The 19,490-nt window shown below is 38.9% G+C and overlaps 1 protein-coding gene across 1 annotated transcript in view; it reads left to right on the top strand.

Moving 5' to 3' along the window:
• Positions 1 to 2,026: 2,026 nt before the first annotated feature.
• The window catches only part of LOC127029289 (succinyl-CoA:3-ketoacid coenzyme A transferase 1, mitochondrial-like), a gene marked incomplete at its 5' end in the record, with an annotated part of 61,315 nt that continues 43,851 nt past the window's right edge, over positions 2,027 to 19,490 (top strand). Inside the window, 4 exon segments of the mRNA XM_050914856.1 lie at positions 2,027 to 2,162; positions 4,861 to 5,010; positions 7,756 to 7,862; positions 13,713 to 13,773. Coding sequence (XP_050770813.1) covers positions 2,027 to 2,162; positions 4,861 to 5,010; positions 7,756 to 7,862; positions 13,713 to 13,773 — 454 coding nt within the window.

Here is a 19,490-nt window from a genome sequence, read left to right as displayed (position 1 = left end):
GTCAATGTGAAGTAAATATATGCTCTATGTTGGATCGGTTGGTGTCTGTGGAGCTTTTTGAACTGGGAAATACCATATATGACATACCACATCTGAATTACTATATCTATCTGTGTTAATTAACCAGTATTAAACTTCAAAATAAAAATGGATGAGCCCATGGATTAGGTTCATCATTACCACTTTTATATTAGAAAATGAATACTATATATTAGTAAACTTTTTTAATCTGGCCTTTTGAAAGGATGCCAGGAGGTCACAGCTGGGATGTCTAACATGGAATCCTGAAGTGGTGGAATATTAACATACATTAAATGAGGTTTGGTTGTTGCTCAGTGGGTTCTTTCCTCTGATCTACACTGATTTATTGTGCAAAACAAATACCTCTCATCTCACTCAGCATCATAACTTGATTTTTAAGGGTGGGTTGTTTTTTTTTCTTTTTTGAGGAAGATAGTATTTTTTTGTACGGGGAGTATAGATTTGTTTTACAGTACTTATACGTGTCTCCTTTACATTCTTTTCTTTTCCCCATCACCATACTTTATAAAGCCAGGGTTAGAGGATATGCTTACCGATAATTTGGGTAAGGTATAAGGAGGGAGAATAGAGGGAAAGCAGTCTGATGCATTACTTTCTCCATGTGGTCATTAGTGGAAAGAGAGTTCATTTCTGACAGTACCTAGAGAAGAAAGCAGTATTATAGGCATGGTGGTGTAAGAATACCAAGAAGGTGAGATTTATATAGGGAATGGATATATTTCATTAAAGCAATTAATATAATTAGAAAATACAGACAACTGTTTTGGATACATATATTGTAAACATGTGCATGTTAATTACAGCGTGCTAGATACTGGGTTCGGTTTCTTAAAGGAGTCTTAATATTTTTCAATATTTCTTATCCTGAAATCTGAAGCCATTGTGTGGATAATTAAGTCTTGATGAATTGAGACAACTAGTGGCAAATATACATCACTTCTTGTGAGGTGCTTCTGGATCGTGGCATATTTCCCATAGGTCTGAGTTCTCCACTCTTACGTTACAGAGACCAACATAAACCTAGAGGAGCTTCACGCACATGTACCAGTCTGCCAATATCCTGCATAATGTATTGGGAATGTGAAAGAAACATGCCTTTGTAATATGGTCTTTGTTTATTTCCATTTTTATATTTTAACCTCATGTTTTGTCAAATTGAAATAGCTTTTTTTACAGAGCTTCTTTGTCACAGGAACTCTTGAAACATGTTCTTGTCCCATCAGTACACAATATAGGGTGACAAACATCACAAAAATGCTAAAGACTAATAGACACTGATGTCTTTAAGACATCAGAATTTAAAAACATTTAGAAGTATTGGCACAAGAAAAATATTGTATGTTATCTTTGGCATTCAGTTTAAGCTGGTATTATGACAGACAAGAAAATCTTGACTGCAGTGTTAATGTCTTCTGCTGGAGTAGGCAATTTCTTAGAAAGTGAAATATTTACTGTAATAAGAAAATTTAAATACAAATATTCTCTTGCCTTAGATATGAACCAGCACTATAAATGTGAATGTGCCTTTCTCCTTGAGCTGCTAAGCAATCACTTGCCTTTTTCTTGGGGAGCAAGAGTTTAAACAAAAATTAAGTCTTTGTTCACTAAAAGCCAAGTTTTGCCATGTGTGACTTTTTATTAATTAGTAAGGCTTTTTAAAGGAGCAGATATGTAAAATAACACCACTTGTTAAGCTGGTATTTGTAGCTGTTACATGTGAAACGTCTTTAAAATGAAGTTTTGGGTGCAGTCAGTGCCTTGGAAGACATGAGGTCTGAGCACTGGACTCCTAAATTTTAATTGTAGCTTTGATTGTTTTTTTTCCCCCTAAAAGCTGGAATTTGATTTTTGTCTTCAATTCCTTATGTCTAAAATAGGGGAAGATAACTTTGTCCTATCTTGTTAAGTCATTAAAGTTTATCAAGTGCTTTGAGTACAACAAAACTCTATTATAAATGCTGAGTATTGTCTTTTTTCTACACAGTGTTGACAATTTTGGACTTGGTCTTCTGCTTCACACTAAGCAGATAAAACACATGGTGTCATCATATGTTGGAGAGAATACTGAATTTGAACACCAGTATTTATCTGGCGAGCTTGAAGTTGAGCTTACACCTCAGGTAAGGAGTGTCTCTAGGAGACTGATTTCTTTTCATCTGAAATACTGAGTAGAATATTGCTTAAGTTCTTATAAAATTATTTTGCAAACCTAATGTTTTGCCTGTGTGCAGATGTGCAGTAAAGACAGATGGCACTTGCCATCTTAGGATCATGGGCTGTAGGCTGCAACTGGTCTATTAAGAACTGACTGGTCATATTGTGTGAATTCCTTTTATGGCTTGGTACATTATATTAATTTCAAGTACATATATATATTTTATTGTACAACATTTGATTTTTGGTAGTTCCTCCCGGATTGTAGAAAAACATATGAAGTATGCCTTGCTCACTGCTGTGGCCCATATAAGGGGAAAAAAGTCAGAGAGACCCTGGATTCCCATACTGGGGGCAACTCTTGTGTGCTTTTGGGGTTGTTGCATGTGCAGTGTCTGTCATCTAGTGGGTAGGAATCATAAGAGGAGATTTCAGTTCATTGTGAGACTTAAGAATACCTTAACTCTTTTATGCTTGTTCATTAAATCTCAACTGAATTAATCTCTGCATAATGTTATGATCGAATATTTAGAAATTTACTTTTTAGCACCATAGTTTAACTATTATAGCACTGCCAAGCTACCCACGTAGCCTGAATGCAATGAGATCCTAAAATCATAGAATGGTTTGGGTTGGAAAGGACCTTAAAGATCATCTAGTTCCAACTCCCCTGCGATGGGCAGGGACACCTTCCACTAGATCAGGTTGCTCAAAGCCCCATCCAACCTGGCCTGATCACTTCCAGGGAGGGGGCATCCACAGCCTCTCTGGGCAACCTGTTCCAGTACCTCACCACCCTTATCATGAGTATCGGTCATATTCTATTGAGATCTAGTTTTGTAAAATTAGTACTATAACTTTAAAACTTACAGCATGTTAGTGTGTGGCATTTCCAAAGGTGACACATAACCTTTGGGCTTTAAACAGCTATTGATTTAAGTCTCTGGGAAAAGCAAGAGTCTTAAATTTTTATGGAGAAGAGAGTCTCTTGGGCTCCATCTCTTGGGAATGTCTCTTAGAATCCCAGAGATGGGTAGGAAAGCTCCTTTTATACCCAGTCAGCTGACATGGAAATAACCAGGCACTTGTCACTTCTCATGTTTCAAAAGTCGCAAATCTCACCTTTCTATCATCTCACAATTCATTTTTTCACTCTTCCTACTTCATGCTCAATGCTTCCATCTAAAAGACCTTGAACTCCTTAGACGTGTCATTGGCTTTGTCGTGGTTTAACCCCAGCTGGCAACTAAGCACCACACAGCCGCTCGCTCACTCCCCCCCGGTGGGATGGGGGAGAGAATCGGAAGGGTAAAAGTGAGGAAACTCATGGGTTGAGATAAAGACAGTTTAATAGGGAAAGCAAAAGCCGTGCGCACAAGCAAAGCAAAACAAGGAATTCATTCACCACTTCCCATCGGCAGGCAGGTGTTCAGCCATCTCCAGGAAAGCAGGGCTCCATCATGCGTAACCATTACTTGGGAAGACAAAACGCCATCACTCCGAATGTCCCCCCCTTCCTTCTTCTTCCCCCAGCTTTATATTGCTGAGCATGACATCATATGGTATGGAATATCCCTTTGGTCAGTTGGGGTCAGCTGTCCCGGCTGTGTCCCCTCCCAACTTCTTGTGCACCCCCAGCCTACTCACTGGTGGGGTGGGGTGAGAAGCAGAAAAGGCCTTGACTCTGTGTAAGCACTGCTCAGCAATAACTAAAACATCCCTGTATTATCAACACTGTTTCCAGCACAAATCCAAAACATAGCCCATACTAGCTACTATGAAGAAAATTATCTCTACCCCAGCCAAAACCAGCACAGGCTTTGTGGACTGCACAGACAAGCTATGTAGATCCAGCATGACAATACTGGGTCTACAGTGTGCAATGGTAAACAGTAAGGTGAATTAATAACTTGGTAGGAGATGTGGGGATTTGAAATATTTGTGTCAAGATAAAATAGCATTTTGGAAAATGCTCTTCAAGTTTGGTATGACTTCAGGCAAAATTGGGGACTGTTGCATCCTTGTTATACAGTAAGGGAGAGGTCATGGTGAGATCTAGAAATGCTAAGGCTGCTTGGAACACAGGACTTGGTATCATTGCATGGTTCACATCTGCCTCTTGTCACCATTTAGTAAACCTAGCAGAAGTCATCGTGTTTCTTGCAGGAATAACTGGGGAAAATGCAACCTATGTTTTGGAAGCAGTCAAGCTAGATAATTGACCATGATGGTCTTTTCTTGCTTTAAATCCAGAAAAATATCAACAAAGTTTGGGAAAGGACACTAATGAAAAGCAGGCAGACATGTCTTTGGCCATAAGTCTACAATTAAGGCTGATGAGGAATTTGGGCTGTTAATATCCATGGTACGGCTGGACATAGAGCAGAGTACAGATGAGGTCAAATAGAGTAGAAATGCTCTATCAGCTTCTTGGTATTCTTAGCACGGGGAACTCAGATCACTGGACTCCCTCTTCCTTTCTTGATCTGCTATGCATGGCTGTTTCAACTTGGAGTGAAGTATTTGTTTTCCTAAGATGGGGGAAAAAAAAAAGCTGGAGCTTTTCCAGGATGACAGGATATAAAAATAAGTTCATGCAAGCCATTCATCAAAGTTTGATTTGTTATTTCCAAATGACTGCCTCTTGAATGTGTTTTCCCATAGGGTACGCTTGCTGAATGTATTAGAGCAGGAGGAGCAGGAGTCCCAGTGTTTTACGCCAGTACCGGCTATGGGACGCTGGTGCAGGAAGGGGGTGCACCTATCAAATACAACACAGATGGCACCATTGCCATTGCCAGCCAGCCAAGAGAGGTAAGATGTCAATTTGTTATTAGGAAGCCTTCTGCTTTGAAAACTGAATTTCTTGCATATTTCCAAGATAAACAGTAGCTTAAGTGCTTCCTGGCCAAGTTTAACCTTGGTATGTTGGATTAATGGGATGGCTGTGATACCAGACACATTAGTTTTCCTCCCATGACTCACTCCTGTCCCCTGTGATGTGTTAGTAAAGTTTTTGCAGCTTCAGGGTGACTTAGCATCAAGAACTGATCCAGGTGAAAACCTTCCTTGATGTATTACTCTTCACTTGACAGTTCTCTGACCAGGTTCGCTGTGTATTCAAACAAAATCTTGTACCAGGCCACTGCAATGCACAGTACGGATTGAGAACAACCTCCTATTAGCAGGGCAGGTTGCTCCTTACATACTGTGGCATGGAGTAAGCAGCCCTGCAGCTGTACATGAAGCTTTAGCATTAGAAGAGATGGGACATTTTCCTGTTAAACAGGGAAAAGCTCAGTTGACACACACTTTCAGGAAACGCATTTGCCAACAGTTGAAATGCAATTTAGTATCAGTATTTGAAATTGCAAAGAAATAAAACCAGTGTGGTTTCCAAGTGAGAAACAAGGGCTTCAAATTGAAATTGGGTTTTAGAATTTGGAGAGGGGAAGAGATTTCTCAGTGCCATAACTGTACTTGAAGAAATGGATGGGGCTAATGCTGTATGTTCCAATTAGGCTGCAGTAGGCATTAAACTCTACCTCAAGAACATCTCTGGGTATAGGTAACTTTTTCCCCCCATGGATTTTGTGTATTTTATACATGGCTATTTTCAGTATCTAATAATTAGCTTAGTCTTTTTTTTCCCTTTAATTTTCTTACTGAATATGTCATTATGATGTTTTACCATTTGAAGGAATGTCTTGTTTATTAAATAGCTTATAATTTTGATAAAACTTTTCTTCTACCTTTTAACATTTGTGGAAAAGTCTTTCTTACTCTCCTCAGTCTTTTGGGGGGGCTAATAACATCACTAACATGATTTGATCAAATCCATTCTCCAAATCCATTTCAAGTGCAAGTGTCATTTTATAAAAGCTCAGTTCTTCTTTTACAGGACCAGAAAACTGACTTCTGATAAACTTTTGTCATACTTCCTACCCCTCTCAGAAATTTTAAATTGCTCTCGAGTAGTATTTGTGTATACTCCTAACCTTCTACGTTGTTATGCATGTTATGTATATTAAGAAATGCTGGTTCATGTTTCTATATAGGATTTGTGTCTTACCTGCTTGGTGGTGACTGGCAATCATAAATATTCACCCCATCTTTTCTGAGACAGTAGAGTGTTGGGTTTTTTCTTGGTGTTTTTTTATGTTCTTTTGCTTTGCTTTCCTTTCTGCAATGGTCCTAGCGATATGCTATACTTAATGGAAATGCTTAATGAAGAGGTTAGGGGTTGATTTTCATGAGTATATCCATATTGTTTGGAACTGAGGTCTTGGATATGAATCTACATAGACTTGGAGTTCTCATATAAAGCAAGATGGGGAAGAACAAGGTTCTTGAAGAAGCCACAGTCTTCAGTGTGACTGGAGGATCTTGGATAATTTCAGGTTCCTTGACAGAGAACGCAGAGACATAGTCCAGATAACCTTTCTTTGGCAGATTGAGCTGGCTTCATGAAATTTTGAAAATGTTCTTGTATTTCCTAAAATTTGTCTAATAACATAAGAGGAATTCCTTTTGCCTTCCTCATTTTTCTCCATTTTTTATCTGAGTTTTATTCCTGTATACATTGTAACACAGTTCTGCATGAATAATTTTGAAATAATTTGATTCCTTATTTTAATGATTTAACAAAGTCCAAAACCTTTTCTTTTGGATGTCAGTGATCTTGTGGATGCAAAAATATATCCTGAGTTTGCCTGTATTGAATATTCTTTGAAACTAAAACTGATTTCCACTGAGATTCAATTCTGCCTCTATTCTATGAAGTGGTTTAATATTGAGCGTCACTTGTGACTGCAAAGAAAATGCAAGTATGTATTGGAGAATCTAGTGATAAGTTTGCCAGAATACTTCTGTTAGACTTCAGTTTCTACATTGAATGGAATTTGCATGTTTTAGTTTGCTTCCCCAGCCCAGTTGTTATGAGTGAGCTTGGCAATGAATCAGAAGAATTTTTATCTTCATAAAAAGAGATTCCATTTTGATTCTTGAAAAATGCATTTAATTTTATGGAGCTGTTAAAATACTAGCTGTTTGTCAGTTACATATTCTGGCTTCATGCACAACATCATTACAAATATTGATCATAAATGCAGAGAAAACCATATGAAATTCAACCTGTCGGATAATCTGACTTGAGTACTCTGTCTCAAATCCTCCTCATTTTAGATTTGGGTTTTCTGGTGATGGGCAGTGATTATGAACTTTTTCAACAGTTCTGCTTTAGCACTTTGGTTTTTGGTTAGCTGGTAGATGTGCAACAAAAACCCATGTCTAATTCCAGTATATGGAGCAGCAGGAATATGGATCTGATTCTCATTCTGTTTCACTAAACAGAGACACTATGATAAAACTGGGGTTTACAGACTTTCTGTGCTTCTCTGTGATTACACACTTGAGCTTACAGTTTTTCAGATAAAAACATATGTAGTGCAAAAAGAAGTCTAAATATAATAGTCTGTAAAATTAACCCCATAAAATAAATATTACATGGGAGATCTGTTTGAAAAAACCTACATCTCAATAGTGTACTTTTCTCTGTAGGTGTGAGAGTTTGATGGCCATCACTTTATTCTGGAGAAGTCGATTACAGGAGATTTTGCTCTTGTGAAGGCATGGAAGGCTGATCGTGCAGGAAACATCATTTTCAGGTATGGCTTGTTTACCAGTGGGAAGAGATTCTTTAATGGTTTAGATAATGAAAGAGGAGAATCCTGTCTGCTGGCAAAATAATGTTTTACTGATTTCACTTTCTTTCATATTGCCTTTCCCTACTGTCAAATTATACTGCTATAAAATAAAATATAATTGCTTTTTCTAATTACTTTTGTGAATTCAAATATAGCCATGAAATAAAACATTGGTAGTTAAAAATGAGGCATAGCAGACCAAAGTCGTCATGTTGACTGTAGAGAAATGTGGCGACATTCTGTTCATTTCAATTTTCATGTTAGTTTGGATCCTTTCTCTTGCGCAACTGAAGGCTGACCCAAGAAGTGCAGGTTCATGTACGTCAGAACAGAAGGGAGCTGAGTCACTCTCCTGGACAGTCAGTGATGGGAAAACTTGATTCTGTCCCCAGAAAAGTATGTTTAAAGTCTGTTTGATCTCAGTGGTATAGGGAGAAGCATCATATGAATTTAAACATCTTTTGTAGTAAAAAGTTTGGGCATTGCACTAGTGATAACTGTCCTGGTTTCGGCTGGGATAGAGTTAACTCTCTTCTTAGTAGCTGGTACAGTGCTGGGTTTTGGATTTAGTGTGAGAATGATGTTGATAACACTCTGAGGTTTTAGTTGTTGCTAAGTAGCACTTATCTTAAGCCAAGGACTTTTCAGTTCCCCATGCTCTGCCAGCAAGCAGGTGTGCAAGAAGCTGGGAGGGAGCAGAGCTGGGGCAGCTGACCTGAACTAGCCAAAGGGGTATTCCATACCATGGAACATCATGCCCAGTATATAAACAGGGGGGAGCTGGCCGGGAGGGGCGGATCGCGGCTCCGGCATCGGTCAGCGGGTGGTGAGCAATTGCATTGTGCATCACTTGTCTTTTCTTGGGTGTTATTTCTCTCTTTTTTTTGTTCTATTCCTTTTCATTACAATAATAATTATTATTATTATTTTTTATTATTCTTAGTATTATATTTTATTTTACCTTAGTTATTAAACTGCTCTTATCTCAACCAATGAGTTTTACTTTTTTCCCTGATTCTCCTCCCCATCCCACTGGGAGGGGGGAGGAGTGAGGGAGTGGCTGCATGGTGCTTAGCTGCTGGCTGGGGTTAAATCACGACAATAACATAATTTGTTTGGGTTGATATATTTGTGCTCTGGTTTGTCCTGAACTGAAGCAGGAGAGGTTTGCTTATGTTTAACGACTGGGTTTTATTTGTTTGTTTTATGGCAAGTGTTATAGTAATCAGTTGCAGTTTACTACAAGAAGATGCTGAATGATGCAGTCTGTCCTTGTATGTATTAAAAGGAACAAGGAGTTGAAAAAGCAACTAAAAAATATGTGAATAAAATAATACAGATAAAGTAATGCTTTTTATGTGTATGTATACACACATGTATTTATATAATTTTTTGTATATTTAATAGATATAATAATAAATTAAAATACTTGAAAATGAAGAGAGAATTTTTTATTTTACCTAACTTGACATCCTGGCTTCCCCATTGGCAAGACAAGATGGTTTCTGATTGAAAACTGAACTTTCCTCTGTGTGTGCACATGAATTTGATGGCTGTTAAACTGCTTTCCTTAGGCTCTGTGACATGGAATACAGAAAATAGTCTTCCCCCTTGGGCTTGTCTGTTTGACATGATCTTGAGTATCTACTGTCTGTGCTGCTACCCCATATCTATCTTACCTCTGAAAAATTCTTTCATTCTCCACAGATACAGATTGATTGTATTCTCCCTTTCCCCCCCCTTCCTTTGCATCCTGTTGGTCTCTTTCTGCCTTTACCTCTCCCTCCTGTTCCTTTCAGAAGTCTTCATATCCCTCCCACGTTCACACAATACAGTTGATACCAGATACTGCTTCCATCTGGAGTGGAGACCTAAAAATCTTGGCGACTTCTTTTAAGCGCAACTAATCAAAGATGGAAACATCATCATCCAGTGTCTTATTTCATGTAGAGTATTGCTAGCTTAAAAGAACTTGCTCATAACAAGCAGTGACCCATTCCATTTTTGGATGAGACACAGATTACCTGATAGCCTAGAACAGAGAAACATAGGCTCTTCTCATAGCCTGCAGGAGACAACAGAGGAGGAAATTGTAATAGATTAGATCTACAGGATGAAAAGGAAAATGTATTTTTGACATCATGCTACATACTGTGTATGTATTCACTGTCGGTGGGACTTTTCCATACTGTCGTGGTTTAACCCCAGCCAACAACTAAGCACCACACAGCCGTTCACTCACTCCTCCCCCCCTCTCCCCCCCCCGTGGGATGGGGAGGAGAATCGGAAAAAAAGTAAAACTTGTGGGTTGAGATAAGAACGGTTTAATAATTGAAATAAAAAATAAAATATTATAATAATAATAGTAATGAAAAGAGAGATAACAAAAAGAGAGAGAAATAAAACCCAAGAAAAGACAAGTGATGCACAATGCAATTGCTCACCACCCGCTGACCGATGCCCAGCCAGTCCCTGAGCAGCGATTAGCCCCCCCGGCCAACTCCCCACACTTTATATACTGAGCATGATGTTCCATGGTATGGAATACCCTTTGGCTAGTTCAGGTCAGCTGCCCCGGCTCTGCTCCCTCCCAGCTTCTTGCACACCTGCTTGCTGGCAGAGCATGGGAAACTGAAAAGTCCTTGGCTTAAGATAAGTGCTACTTAGCAACAACTAAAACATCAGAGTGTTATCAACATCATTCTCACACTAAATCCAAAACACAGCACTGTACCAGATACTAAGAAGAGAGTTAACTCTATCCCAGCTGAAACCAGGACACATACTTTTTTTTTTTTATGTGACTTCTGGTTTTGTTTGCTGAGGTATGCCTAGATAGACATAGACTCTGTGTTTACTCACATCTGCCACTGCTTTCACAGCAGTGCGGTACTATTTATAGTGTATTTTTCATGACTCTGGTATCTGTTGAGCCAATAGGAATGGAGTAAGTGTCTGCCAAACTGTTAATCACTCTCAAGCTAAGAGCTTTTTTAAATCTAAAGGATGTACTTCAGGTTGACTTATTAGGACCACACAGGCCAGCATGACTTTTTTTTGTCTATTCTCATACATGAAGCTATACTGTTTTCTTGGGGATCCTGAATGGCACCAGGTCCTTTAGAAAGCAATTTTTTAAACAGGGTTTTCTGCATGAGAATTCATGTCCTCTAGCTCTTTTGTTCCATACAGCATGCTGTGGCTGCTTTCCTTCCAGGCATCTTTATATGGAGAGGACTATTCTGCACCACAACTCTTGCCTAACGAGACCTGTGTCTGTCCCAGTAGATAATCATTCTTAAGTGTAGTGCACCATTACCAAGACAAATAATCCAAGACTCCCTCAAACATAATGAAATAATCTCACCTTGTTCCTGTGCTAGCTGAAAGGATGCATATATGGACATTTCACTTTGTTAGTCTGATGCAGGTACTAGTTCTGCTTAGCTGAACAGTGTCTCCAGGTTTTAAAGCTCGCTTGGAGCTTTGCTTGTTAGCACAACAGCAGGGAGCTTTACTGCTTTTGTGGGTATTCCACCTACTTTGGCTGTCCTCCCTTTTCATCTGGTACCATTCTGCTTTGGAGTTCTAGCCCAATATATTCTCGCTCTACAAGCGGAGGTGTAGTTTGGTGCCACTAAAAGTACGCTCTTGACAAAGGAACAGAGAAGTTGAAGGGATATCCAGAGTCAGGACCCCTGCTGTCACAGACAGTCATGTCAGGTCATCTCTTCATGCTTCAAGTGGTTCTGCAATACGTAAATTCAGCTCGTATCTGAGGTGTCCCTTCATCTCCTCACCAATAGGTGCGTAGTGGATGTAGTTGGTTGTTTTAGTCTACTATGAACTAGTTTGCTATCTTTTGCCTTTGGGAGAAAAGCCGTTGTCATGCCTTTGGGTCAGTTTAGGAATCAATCGCTGGAACAATGGACTTTGTATACATTGCTGAGTCTAGATGTCCAGAAAGCTATCTTAAAATAAAAAGACAGACTTGGCTAGCTAGTTTCTGGATTTCAAAGTCTGAAAACCTGAACCCTATTCTGTGTTGGAAAATAAGTGTAGTATTTCTGTTTTTTCTTCTTCTGGATTGATGTGTTCTTTAGAAATAAGACCTTTGATCTTGTAAAAGACTGCTTCTTCTGAAAGAATTTTACTAACCCAAGAACATTCTAAATTGCATAAGCTTTTGTAAATACAGTCAGAATCAAGCCCATTAATTCTTCTTAATTTGACATTGAAATGTTTTTTTTCTTGTAACTTTTTCCTCTATGTGAAAATAATTTTATATCAGTTTCTTTTACTGGCAGACCAGCCACTACAATCTTGAGAAAGTCTTTGGCTCAGAAAAGTAGTCTCTTGGGATGAAATACTGAATTCTTTGTTTCCACATCTGCCTTCCCCTATCTGTATCCGTTCCCCTGCTATTTTAATTCATCTTTTGTAACTTTATTTTTCTTTGCATTTTTCTACTCTACCTAGTTTAGGGTATTTTCCCCTAAATCACTACTAGCTAGTATTGTATTCATGCCCTAAGAGAAGAATATAAATTCAAGTCTTTTTTTATGATTTCCTCCTCTTATGTTCTTTTGTATTTACACAGCCCAATTGAAGACCCATGGAGAAAATATATTGCCCCTTCTATAGCCTCTGTTAGAGGTTTCACAGCTGGATAAAACAGGATTGCACAAAATATGTGCCTTGGGGGTATAGCTTTGATTCTGTAGGTCTGTGCATTAGTAATCAGCTTAAAACTGCATGGTTAGATTAGTCTCAGGACTTGGCCATTTCAGTTCCCCTAAAGCCACGAGGTGGCAGCAGCATCCCAAAGTTCAGCATGGTTATAGCGCTAGACATGGTCATCAGGCAAAAGGGTGAAGAAAGGAGAAGACATTGGGAAATAAGGATAGTCAGAAAAAGAAATGCTTCTGTGGAAAGGGGAAAAAAAGGAGGTTTTGACTTGTTTTGAACCTTAGTTTCATGCTAAAATGCATGAAAAATTTTCAAGGATTCTACTTTGTAAGAGAAAAATGCTGAGAAGCTATCAGTGGAACCCCACCAAAATATACATCATTTTTCTTAAATATTATGCCCCACAGTTTTGTTTGCTTTGTGGAAAATAGAGAGGGGCTGACACAGGTCACTTGTTTTTCCTTGTGCCTATTAGGATCTGGGTGCAGATCCCAGCATGGTTATACATGTCGTGTTACTTTTATTCCCTAGAGGTTCTTTTTCCTTATTACAGAAATACTGCGTGGGAATACTTAGGATGAATGCAAAGTGAGTGCCAAAACTGGCACAACTTTTTTAATCAAGTGAATTGGATTAAATTTGCTACCGTGCAAAGTGCTAGCCCAAGTCCATATAGCTTCCTAGTCTGAATTATGAAGGCATATGTGGGACTTGAGAGGTGGTTAGGCCCTGTGCTGGCTGTGGAGATTAATTTAATTCTTTGTGCAGTGAAATAATGGGAAGGTACATTGTACACAGCCCAGCTTGCTGCTACTCTTGTATCTGATAAATGAAGATACCAGTAGCACACCCAATTTCAATCAAACAATGTGCTGATTAAAAGTCAAAAGAGCTGTAATAAATACTTTCTAATGTAGCAAAATATGATTTAATTTCATATGTACCTTACACAATTCCATAATACTTTTTCCTCCTTCCTATTTTTTATTAGCCCTCTAGTGATGTGGTAAAAAGATTTGTGATGTTTATATTACAGAGATACTTGTAGTATTTTATGTCTGAAAAGTCTTTCCTTGTACTTTTACAGCTTTTAATATTTACTATTTTTCTTTTCTTTTGCAGGAAAACTGCAAGAAACTTCAACCAACCTATGTGCAAAGCTGCCAAGACAACTGTGGTGGAGGTAGGGAATTGAAGCATAGTAAGCCATATTTCTCTGTAGTCAACAAACTCCTTTGGTTTGCATGGCATTCTGAGGACAGAGTTCTCCTTTTCTTGACTCGTTGAATGGATTTCATACCAGAGACAGTGATCTAACCTGTCTCCTTGAATTGGCTACTCCTAACACTGTGTTCCGTTTTAGTGATTAGTTCACCATGATTCCTCAGTTTATTACTGTTCATCTGATCTTGGCCAGGACTTTGTGTTCACTGTGATCAGCCTTTGAAAGGGAAACACAGCAACAGGCTTCAAGTTTGTTAAATAAAAGAATATGTGGATGAAAGAAGAAACAATAGGCTTAGGCTGCGCTTGAAAAGATTCACATAAGACCATATGCAAAGCTTCCTGATAATAAGGATAAGTACATAACAACATAGATTGGGCAAGTCATGGAGCTATCACAGTTGAGGTCTCTAAAAATAAAATATATAAATATCAGTCCAGAATGAGATACAGACATTTGGTTATGCCATGAGAAAGAGGATGGTCTAGATGGTCTAGAAGTTTCTTCCAATCTTTTTGTCCTTTTGACTTGTTGTCTAAAACTATAATGTTTAAAAACATGAAGCAGCCTACACTGGAAATATATTGGTGACTGGAGAGTTGCTAAGGCATAGTAATATCTAAAAGATAGACTGCTCTATTAGCTTTTTCTTCACTCCCTGATAAGTTGGGTTTTTTATATATGCCTAATAAAAGCTAAATATGGTTTGATAGTAAGATCAAGACAAACTCTTCTAGACCATTTCTAGTAAATTCTAAATGGAAGAGGCTTGTGTTTCTTCAGGTTTTGGTTTTGTTGTTTTGAAGGGGGGGTGGTGGTTGGTAAAAACTTATCTGGAAAAGATATTTGTTATATAAACATCTCTGGATAATACATTTGGAAACTTGAATTATTTCTTTGTGTTTTACAGAACTATGGCAAAAATACCATAGAATTTGTCACACGACTTACAGTGACAATTCAGGAACAGTACATGAATTTTCACAATTGGTTTTCAAGAAAGGCTTAAAACATTTTTCCATTTAAAAAATGAAATAAAGAATCCGTAATTCCCTTTCCTTCTAGTCACTTGCCCTTCATGCTTTGTTCACAGTCTGGCATTTAGAGAATTTAAGTGCCTTCCACCTACATTCCATCTCATTCTCTCTTTCTGCTTTTCTATCCATATGTGATAGGATAGAATTTTCTTGTCAGTGAGCAGCAATTATCCAAACATCTTTCTTGCTATAATTCCACTTAACAATCTTTGGTAGATCTGCCGTGAACTGTGTCCACCATGAGTCTTGTTGCATTTTCAATACCATTTAAAAACTGATATGCTTTTTGCAAGATGGCACATTAATATTACTTTACAACTCTAGTTTTTTATGGACAAATTAATGGGCAAAGAGGCATAAACAGAGATTGACAAATAGATATTTCGAACCAAATGCAGTGCCACATTGGCTTAACTTTAAAGTGTCTTTTTTCCAAAGTGGAATTCAGAATGTTGTGTTTGGATTTAAGAGTTCAAACCCAGGGAATCAGAAGGAGATATCTCACTATGGCATCTAGTATATCCTCAGTACTGAGCATCGTCAGCCTGCAGCTGTCTAGAGTTAATCAGTAGGGAACTGAGGTGACTGAAAAGAGTTTTGTCTGACTCCTTAGTTAACATTGTTCAAAGCTGAAGGGTGAAATTCTCAATCCCACTTACAGGGAGAAGAAAAAAGATTCTGTAGGCTAGTAATTCAGATATTCCTTGGCAGCAGGGATTTCTGAGTTCTGATATCTGTTCCTAGCTCTGTTTCTGTTTGAGATTTGAAGCTATCCCTGCTCCTTTCCATCACCACTAGCTACAGGTCAGACTTGTCTTCAGAGTCATGCAGTGATTAATTGGGATTTGCAGGATTGTAGTTTCTCAGTCTGGTGCTCCCATCCCAAGTTTCAACTTGGAGCTTTGTACCTGTTATGCAACCAGACTTATGCTGCCAACATCTGCTTGTCTAGCACAAAGCACCAAGATGAGGCAGGTAACTAGCAAAAATTAGAGGCACATCCCTCTGTGTTTCTGTATTTTTGAGTTGCTGAAATTTTTCCTTTAAAATGAATGCTGTAAATACACAGAAAAAGAGAGTTGTTGTTCCTAGTAGCTACTCTGATGGGTTATTTATTTCCCTTTTCTACTTTTTTGTATACATCTAGTTTTAATCCAGTCTTTTAGAAGCAATCTCTTTTTCAGGAACAGAACTTCATTTGTTAAACTTTAGGTTAGAAGGATGGGTACTAGGCCATTCACTTATGTCTCTATTAAGCTCAGTAAGTACATTCAATCAAAGTATAACTTGAATTTTGGAAGATAGGTTTCATCAGAAAGTTATCCTGCCTTGATGTGAACAAAACAAGATATGGAAAACCCATCCTTCTGTTTGTGCTTGTTCCAGTGGTTAATCACCCTCACTGGTATAAATATGTCTTTTTACTGCAATTAGTTTGGCTTTAGGTTCCATCCAGTGCTTTTGCTCTCTTCTGCTAGATTAAAAAACTTTCTGAAGCTGGCATTTCCTTCCCACTGAGTGACTTCTCAGTGCTGTTGATACGATGAACAGATTGAGGTCTGATTCTAACTGTAAAACATTTTATTCAGCTCTCCTATCCTTTTTATGTTCATCTCCTTCTCGCTCTGTTTTTTTCTGAAACTTTACAAATGTGACCAACAGGAATGTCTTCAGCATTGCAATACTGCTGCCACTAATGATACCTGAGAACTAGTTACTCTTCTGTTTGGTCCTGCTGCTCCCGTTTGCATACCCATACTCTTTGCTGATTATTACACGGGGGGGGTGTTCTACAGATTTAGTTGCTTACACCTTGTTGATCCTTTTCTGGCATACTTCAGGAAAAGTGTAGTCAGTGTTTTCCAACATGCATTCTGTAAGTATGGCAGGTATTTTTTGATCACAGATGTCTAACTTTGTGTTTTGTTATGAAACATGTTATGCTTGAATAGACCCAGTTTACCTGTTGTGTCTGGTATTGCCGCTTCCTTCTTAGGATTTATTATTCCATCAATCTTTCCTCAGATTTATTTTGTTTTCTGATTATTGATGAAAATATGGAATGGCACTGGGCATAGCAAGATCCATATCAAGGGAAATATAAACTATGGGAAATATAAACTACTGGAAGTCCAAGAGGAAAGTGCACTGGGAATCAATTGCATTTGTTAACCTGTCCTTCTAAGTTATCCTGTGGAGCTGTGAAATCTCCTGACATGCATACACAATAGAAGGCACATTTTTCTTTAATGTATTAAAGCTGTTGTTCTCTAGTTTAAGACAGTGTGGCGTTTTACACTCTCTTAGCTGAAGTATGGACAGGCACTTAATTTTTGTAAGAATTCAGAGGTGGGAGAACTTGGCAGCATTTGCAGATGTGGAGGATAGGAGTAGAGACAAAAAAAACCCCATCTCCTCACAAACTGATAGCTATTGCTTGCTTAAAAATTGTCCTTTGTTGCGAGGAATGAGGCTGGCTGTGTGTAGAGAGGCTTCTGAAGGAGGAGGAAGTCAGACTGTACCATTACCAGTTATGTCTGTGGCACAGAGCTGAGGGCTGATTTTAAAATTCCCGTAGAACAAATTCAGATTAAAGTATCTGAGCCTCAGCCTTATTTATTTTGACTAGGCAAATGGTCAGAAGTAGCTGTTCAGTACCCTTTTTGGGATCAGAAATACATTGATTGTAAACTTCTAAAAAAATGCAGGAGGTGTTTACTGATGTCCTGGTTTTGGCTGGGACAGAGTTAACTCTCTTCTTAGTAGCTGGTACAGTGCTGGGTTTTGGATTTAGTGTGAGAATGATGTTGAAAACACTCCGATGTTTTAGTTGTTGCTAAGTAGCGCTTATCTTAAGCCAAGGACTTTTCAGTTTCCCATGCTCTGCCAGCAAGCAGGTGGGCAAGAAGCTGGGAGGGAGCAGAGCCGGGGCAGCTGACCCGAACTAGCCAAAGGGATATTCCATACCATGGAACGCCATGCCCAGTATATAAACAGGGGGGAGTTGGCCGGGAGGCGTGGATCGCGGCTCTGGCATCGGTCAGCGGGTGGTGAGCAATTGCATTGTGCATCACTGGTTTTTTTTTCCTCCCCGCCCTTCCTTTTTTTGTTATATTCCTTTTCATTACAATTATTATTATTATTATATTTCATTATTACTATTGTTAGTATTATATTTTACTTTAGTTATTAAACTGTTCTTATCTCAACCCACGAGTTTTACTTTGTTTTCCCTCTTTCCTCCTCCCCACCCCACTGGGAGGGGGAAGGGGGAAACGGCTGCGTGGTGCTTAGTTGCTGGCTGGGGTTAAACCACGACAACTGAACTGCACAAATATTTTGGATTGTTACATGCATTTTGTTTGTTTTTCTAAGTGATAGGAAGTAGAACCTGATAACGTTCATGATAATAAGGATGTATGCTGAGGCATAGATAACTTATGTAAAGATCTAACTGTGCTGAGTCCGGTGGAATTTCTACTTTAAAGATGATCAGTATTAAGGGTCAAGAAGAAGTTTTAACTGAATTGCATGATTCCTGTTATTTGGAAGGTAACTGTTGCAGAGACAAATGTTAAATAATCCAGTATCAGCAATATTATTTAGCTCGGCTTTATCTATATGTGAAAGTAAAATGATACAGGAATTTATTTGGTTTTTAGTTCTTCTACAGTGTTGCATTCCAAAATGGTTCTCTATTTGTTACATCTACTTCTCACTTCATCTTGCAGAACTTGCAGGAGTTAAGCATGCAGTTAGAGCTGCAGCTTTGTTTGGACCTGAGCCCTTGCACATGCACTCAGCCTGAGGCTTTCAGTTGATTTTCAGATCTATAAACACTTTCCTGCTCCCATGGTGTAGGCGCTCCTATTGCAAAGACGGGAGAGTTGGGAAATCAGCCAGTCTACAAGGAACTCAGCGCTCACAAGTTATATACGAGCCACAAGCCCTTGTAAAAGTGCAGAGGAAGGGCTTGGCACGTGAAGAAACTTCGAGGGCTTGTGTGGTCTTATATATGTGGTAACATTTCAAACACTCTCTGTTGTATGAAGGACGTGTCTGCTGAATTCAGCAGGCGGCACTGCTGTCAGGCCCCTCAACAGACCCATTGAATTGTGTGATAGGAAATGAAATGTGTAGCAGCTCGGAGTTACAGGGAGGCCTCCTGGATGTGTGCCTAGACTGCTAGGGCAAGGGCTGTGATATTAGGCTGTTTCCTAAGATGTGCATCTTCCTGTAGAGGCTCCTGTGAGCAGAGCCCCACCGGGAGGGACAGCTTTTGGTGATGATGCTTCTCTTTCGGAGAAAATCAAGGCAACCCAAAGCCACAGGAAAAAACTTGGTGTGACTTTGCCTGGTGTGGATGTCATGGCAGCACTGGAGAGGTGAAGGGTGATTTAGGATCAGGCTCTTGCTCTCTGCCATGGAGGAGTACATAAACATCCATAACAGCCCCAAATGTCCCTAAGCTGCTGTCAGTTTCCTGCCATTGTTATTCTTTGCTGTGAGACCTACTGAATACTTGTCCCTGGTGAAGTGGTTTGAGATCTCAGCCACTGCCACGATGTAAGTGTTTGATAGTGGTAATAGTCAATATGTTTAGAAATATTTATTGACTGGCTGTTTGAATATCCAGTT

Source organism: Gymnogyps californianus, unplaced genomic scaffold (genome assembly GCF_018139145.2).
Source record: "Gymnogyps californianus isolate 813 unplaced genomic scaffold, ASM1813914v2 HiC_scaffold_95, whole genome shotgun sequence".
NCBI lineage: Eukaryota > Metazoa > Chordata > Aves > Accipitriformes > Cathartidae > Gymnogyps > Gymnogyps californianus.
Note: the sequence above shows the minus strand (reverse complement) of the source record. Positions and strands in the feature narration are given on the sequence as shown.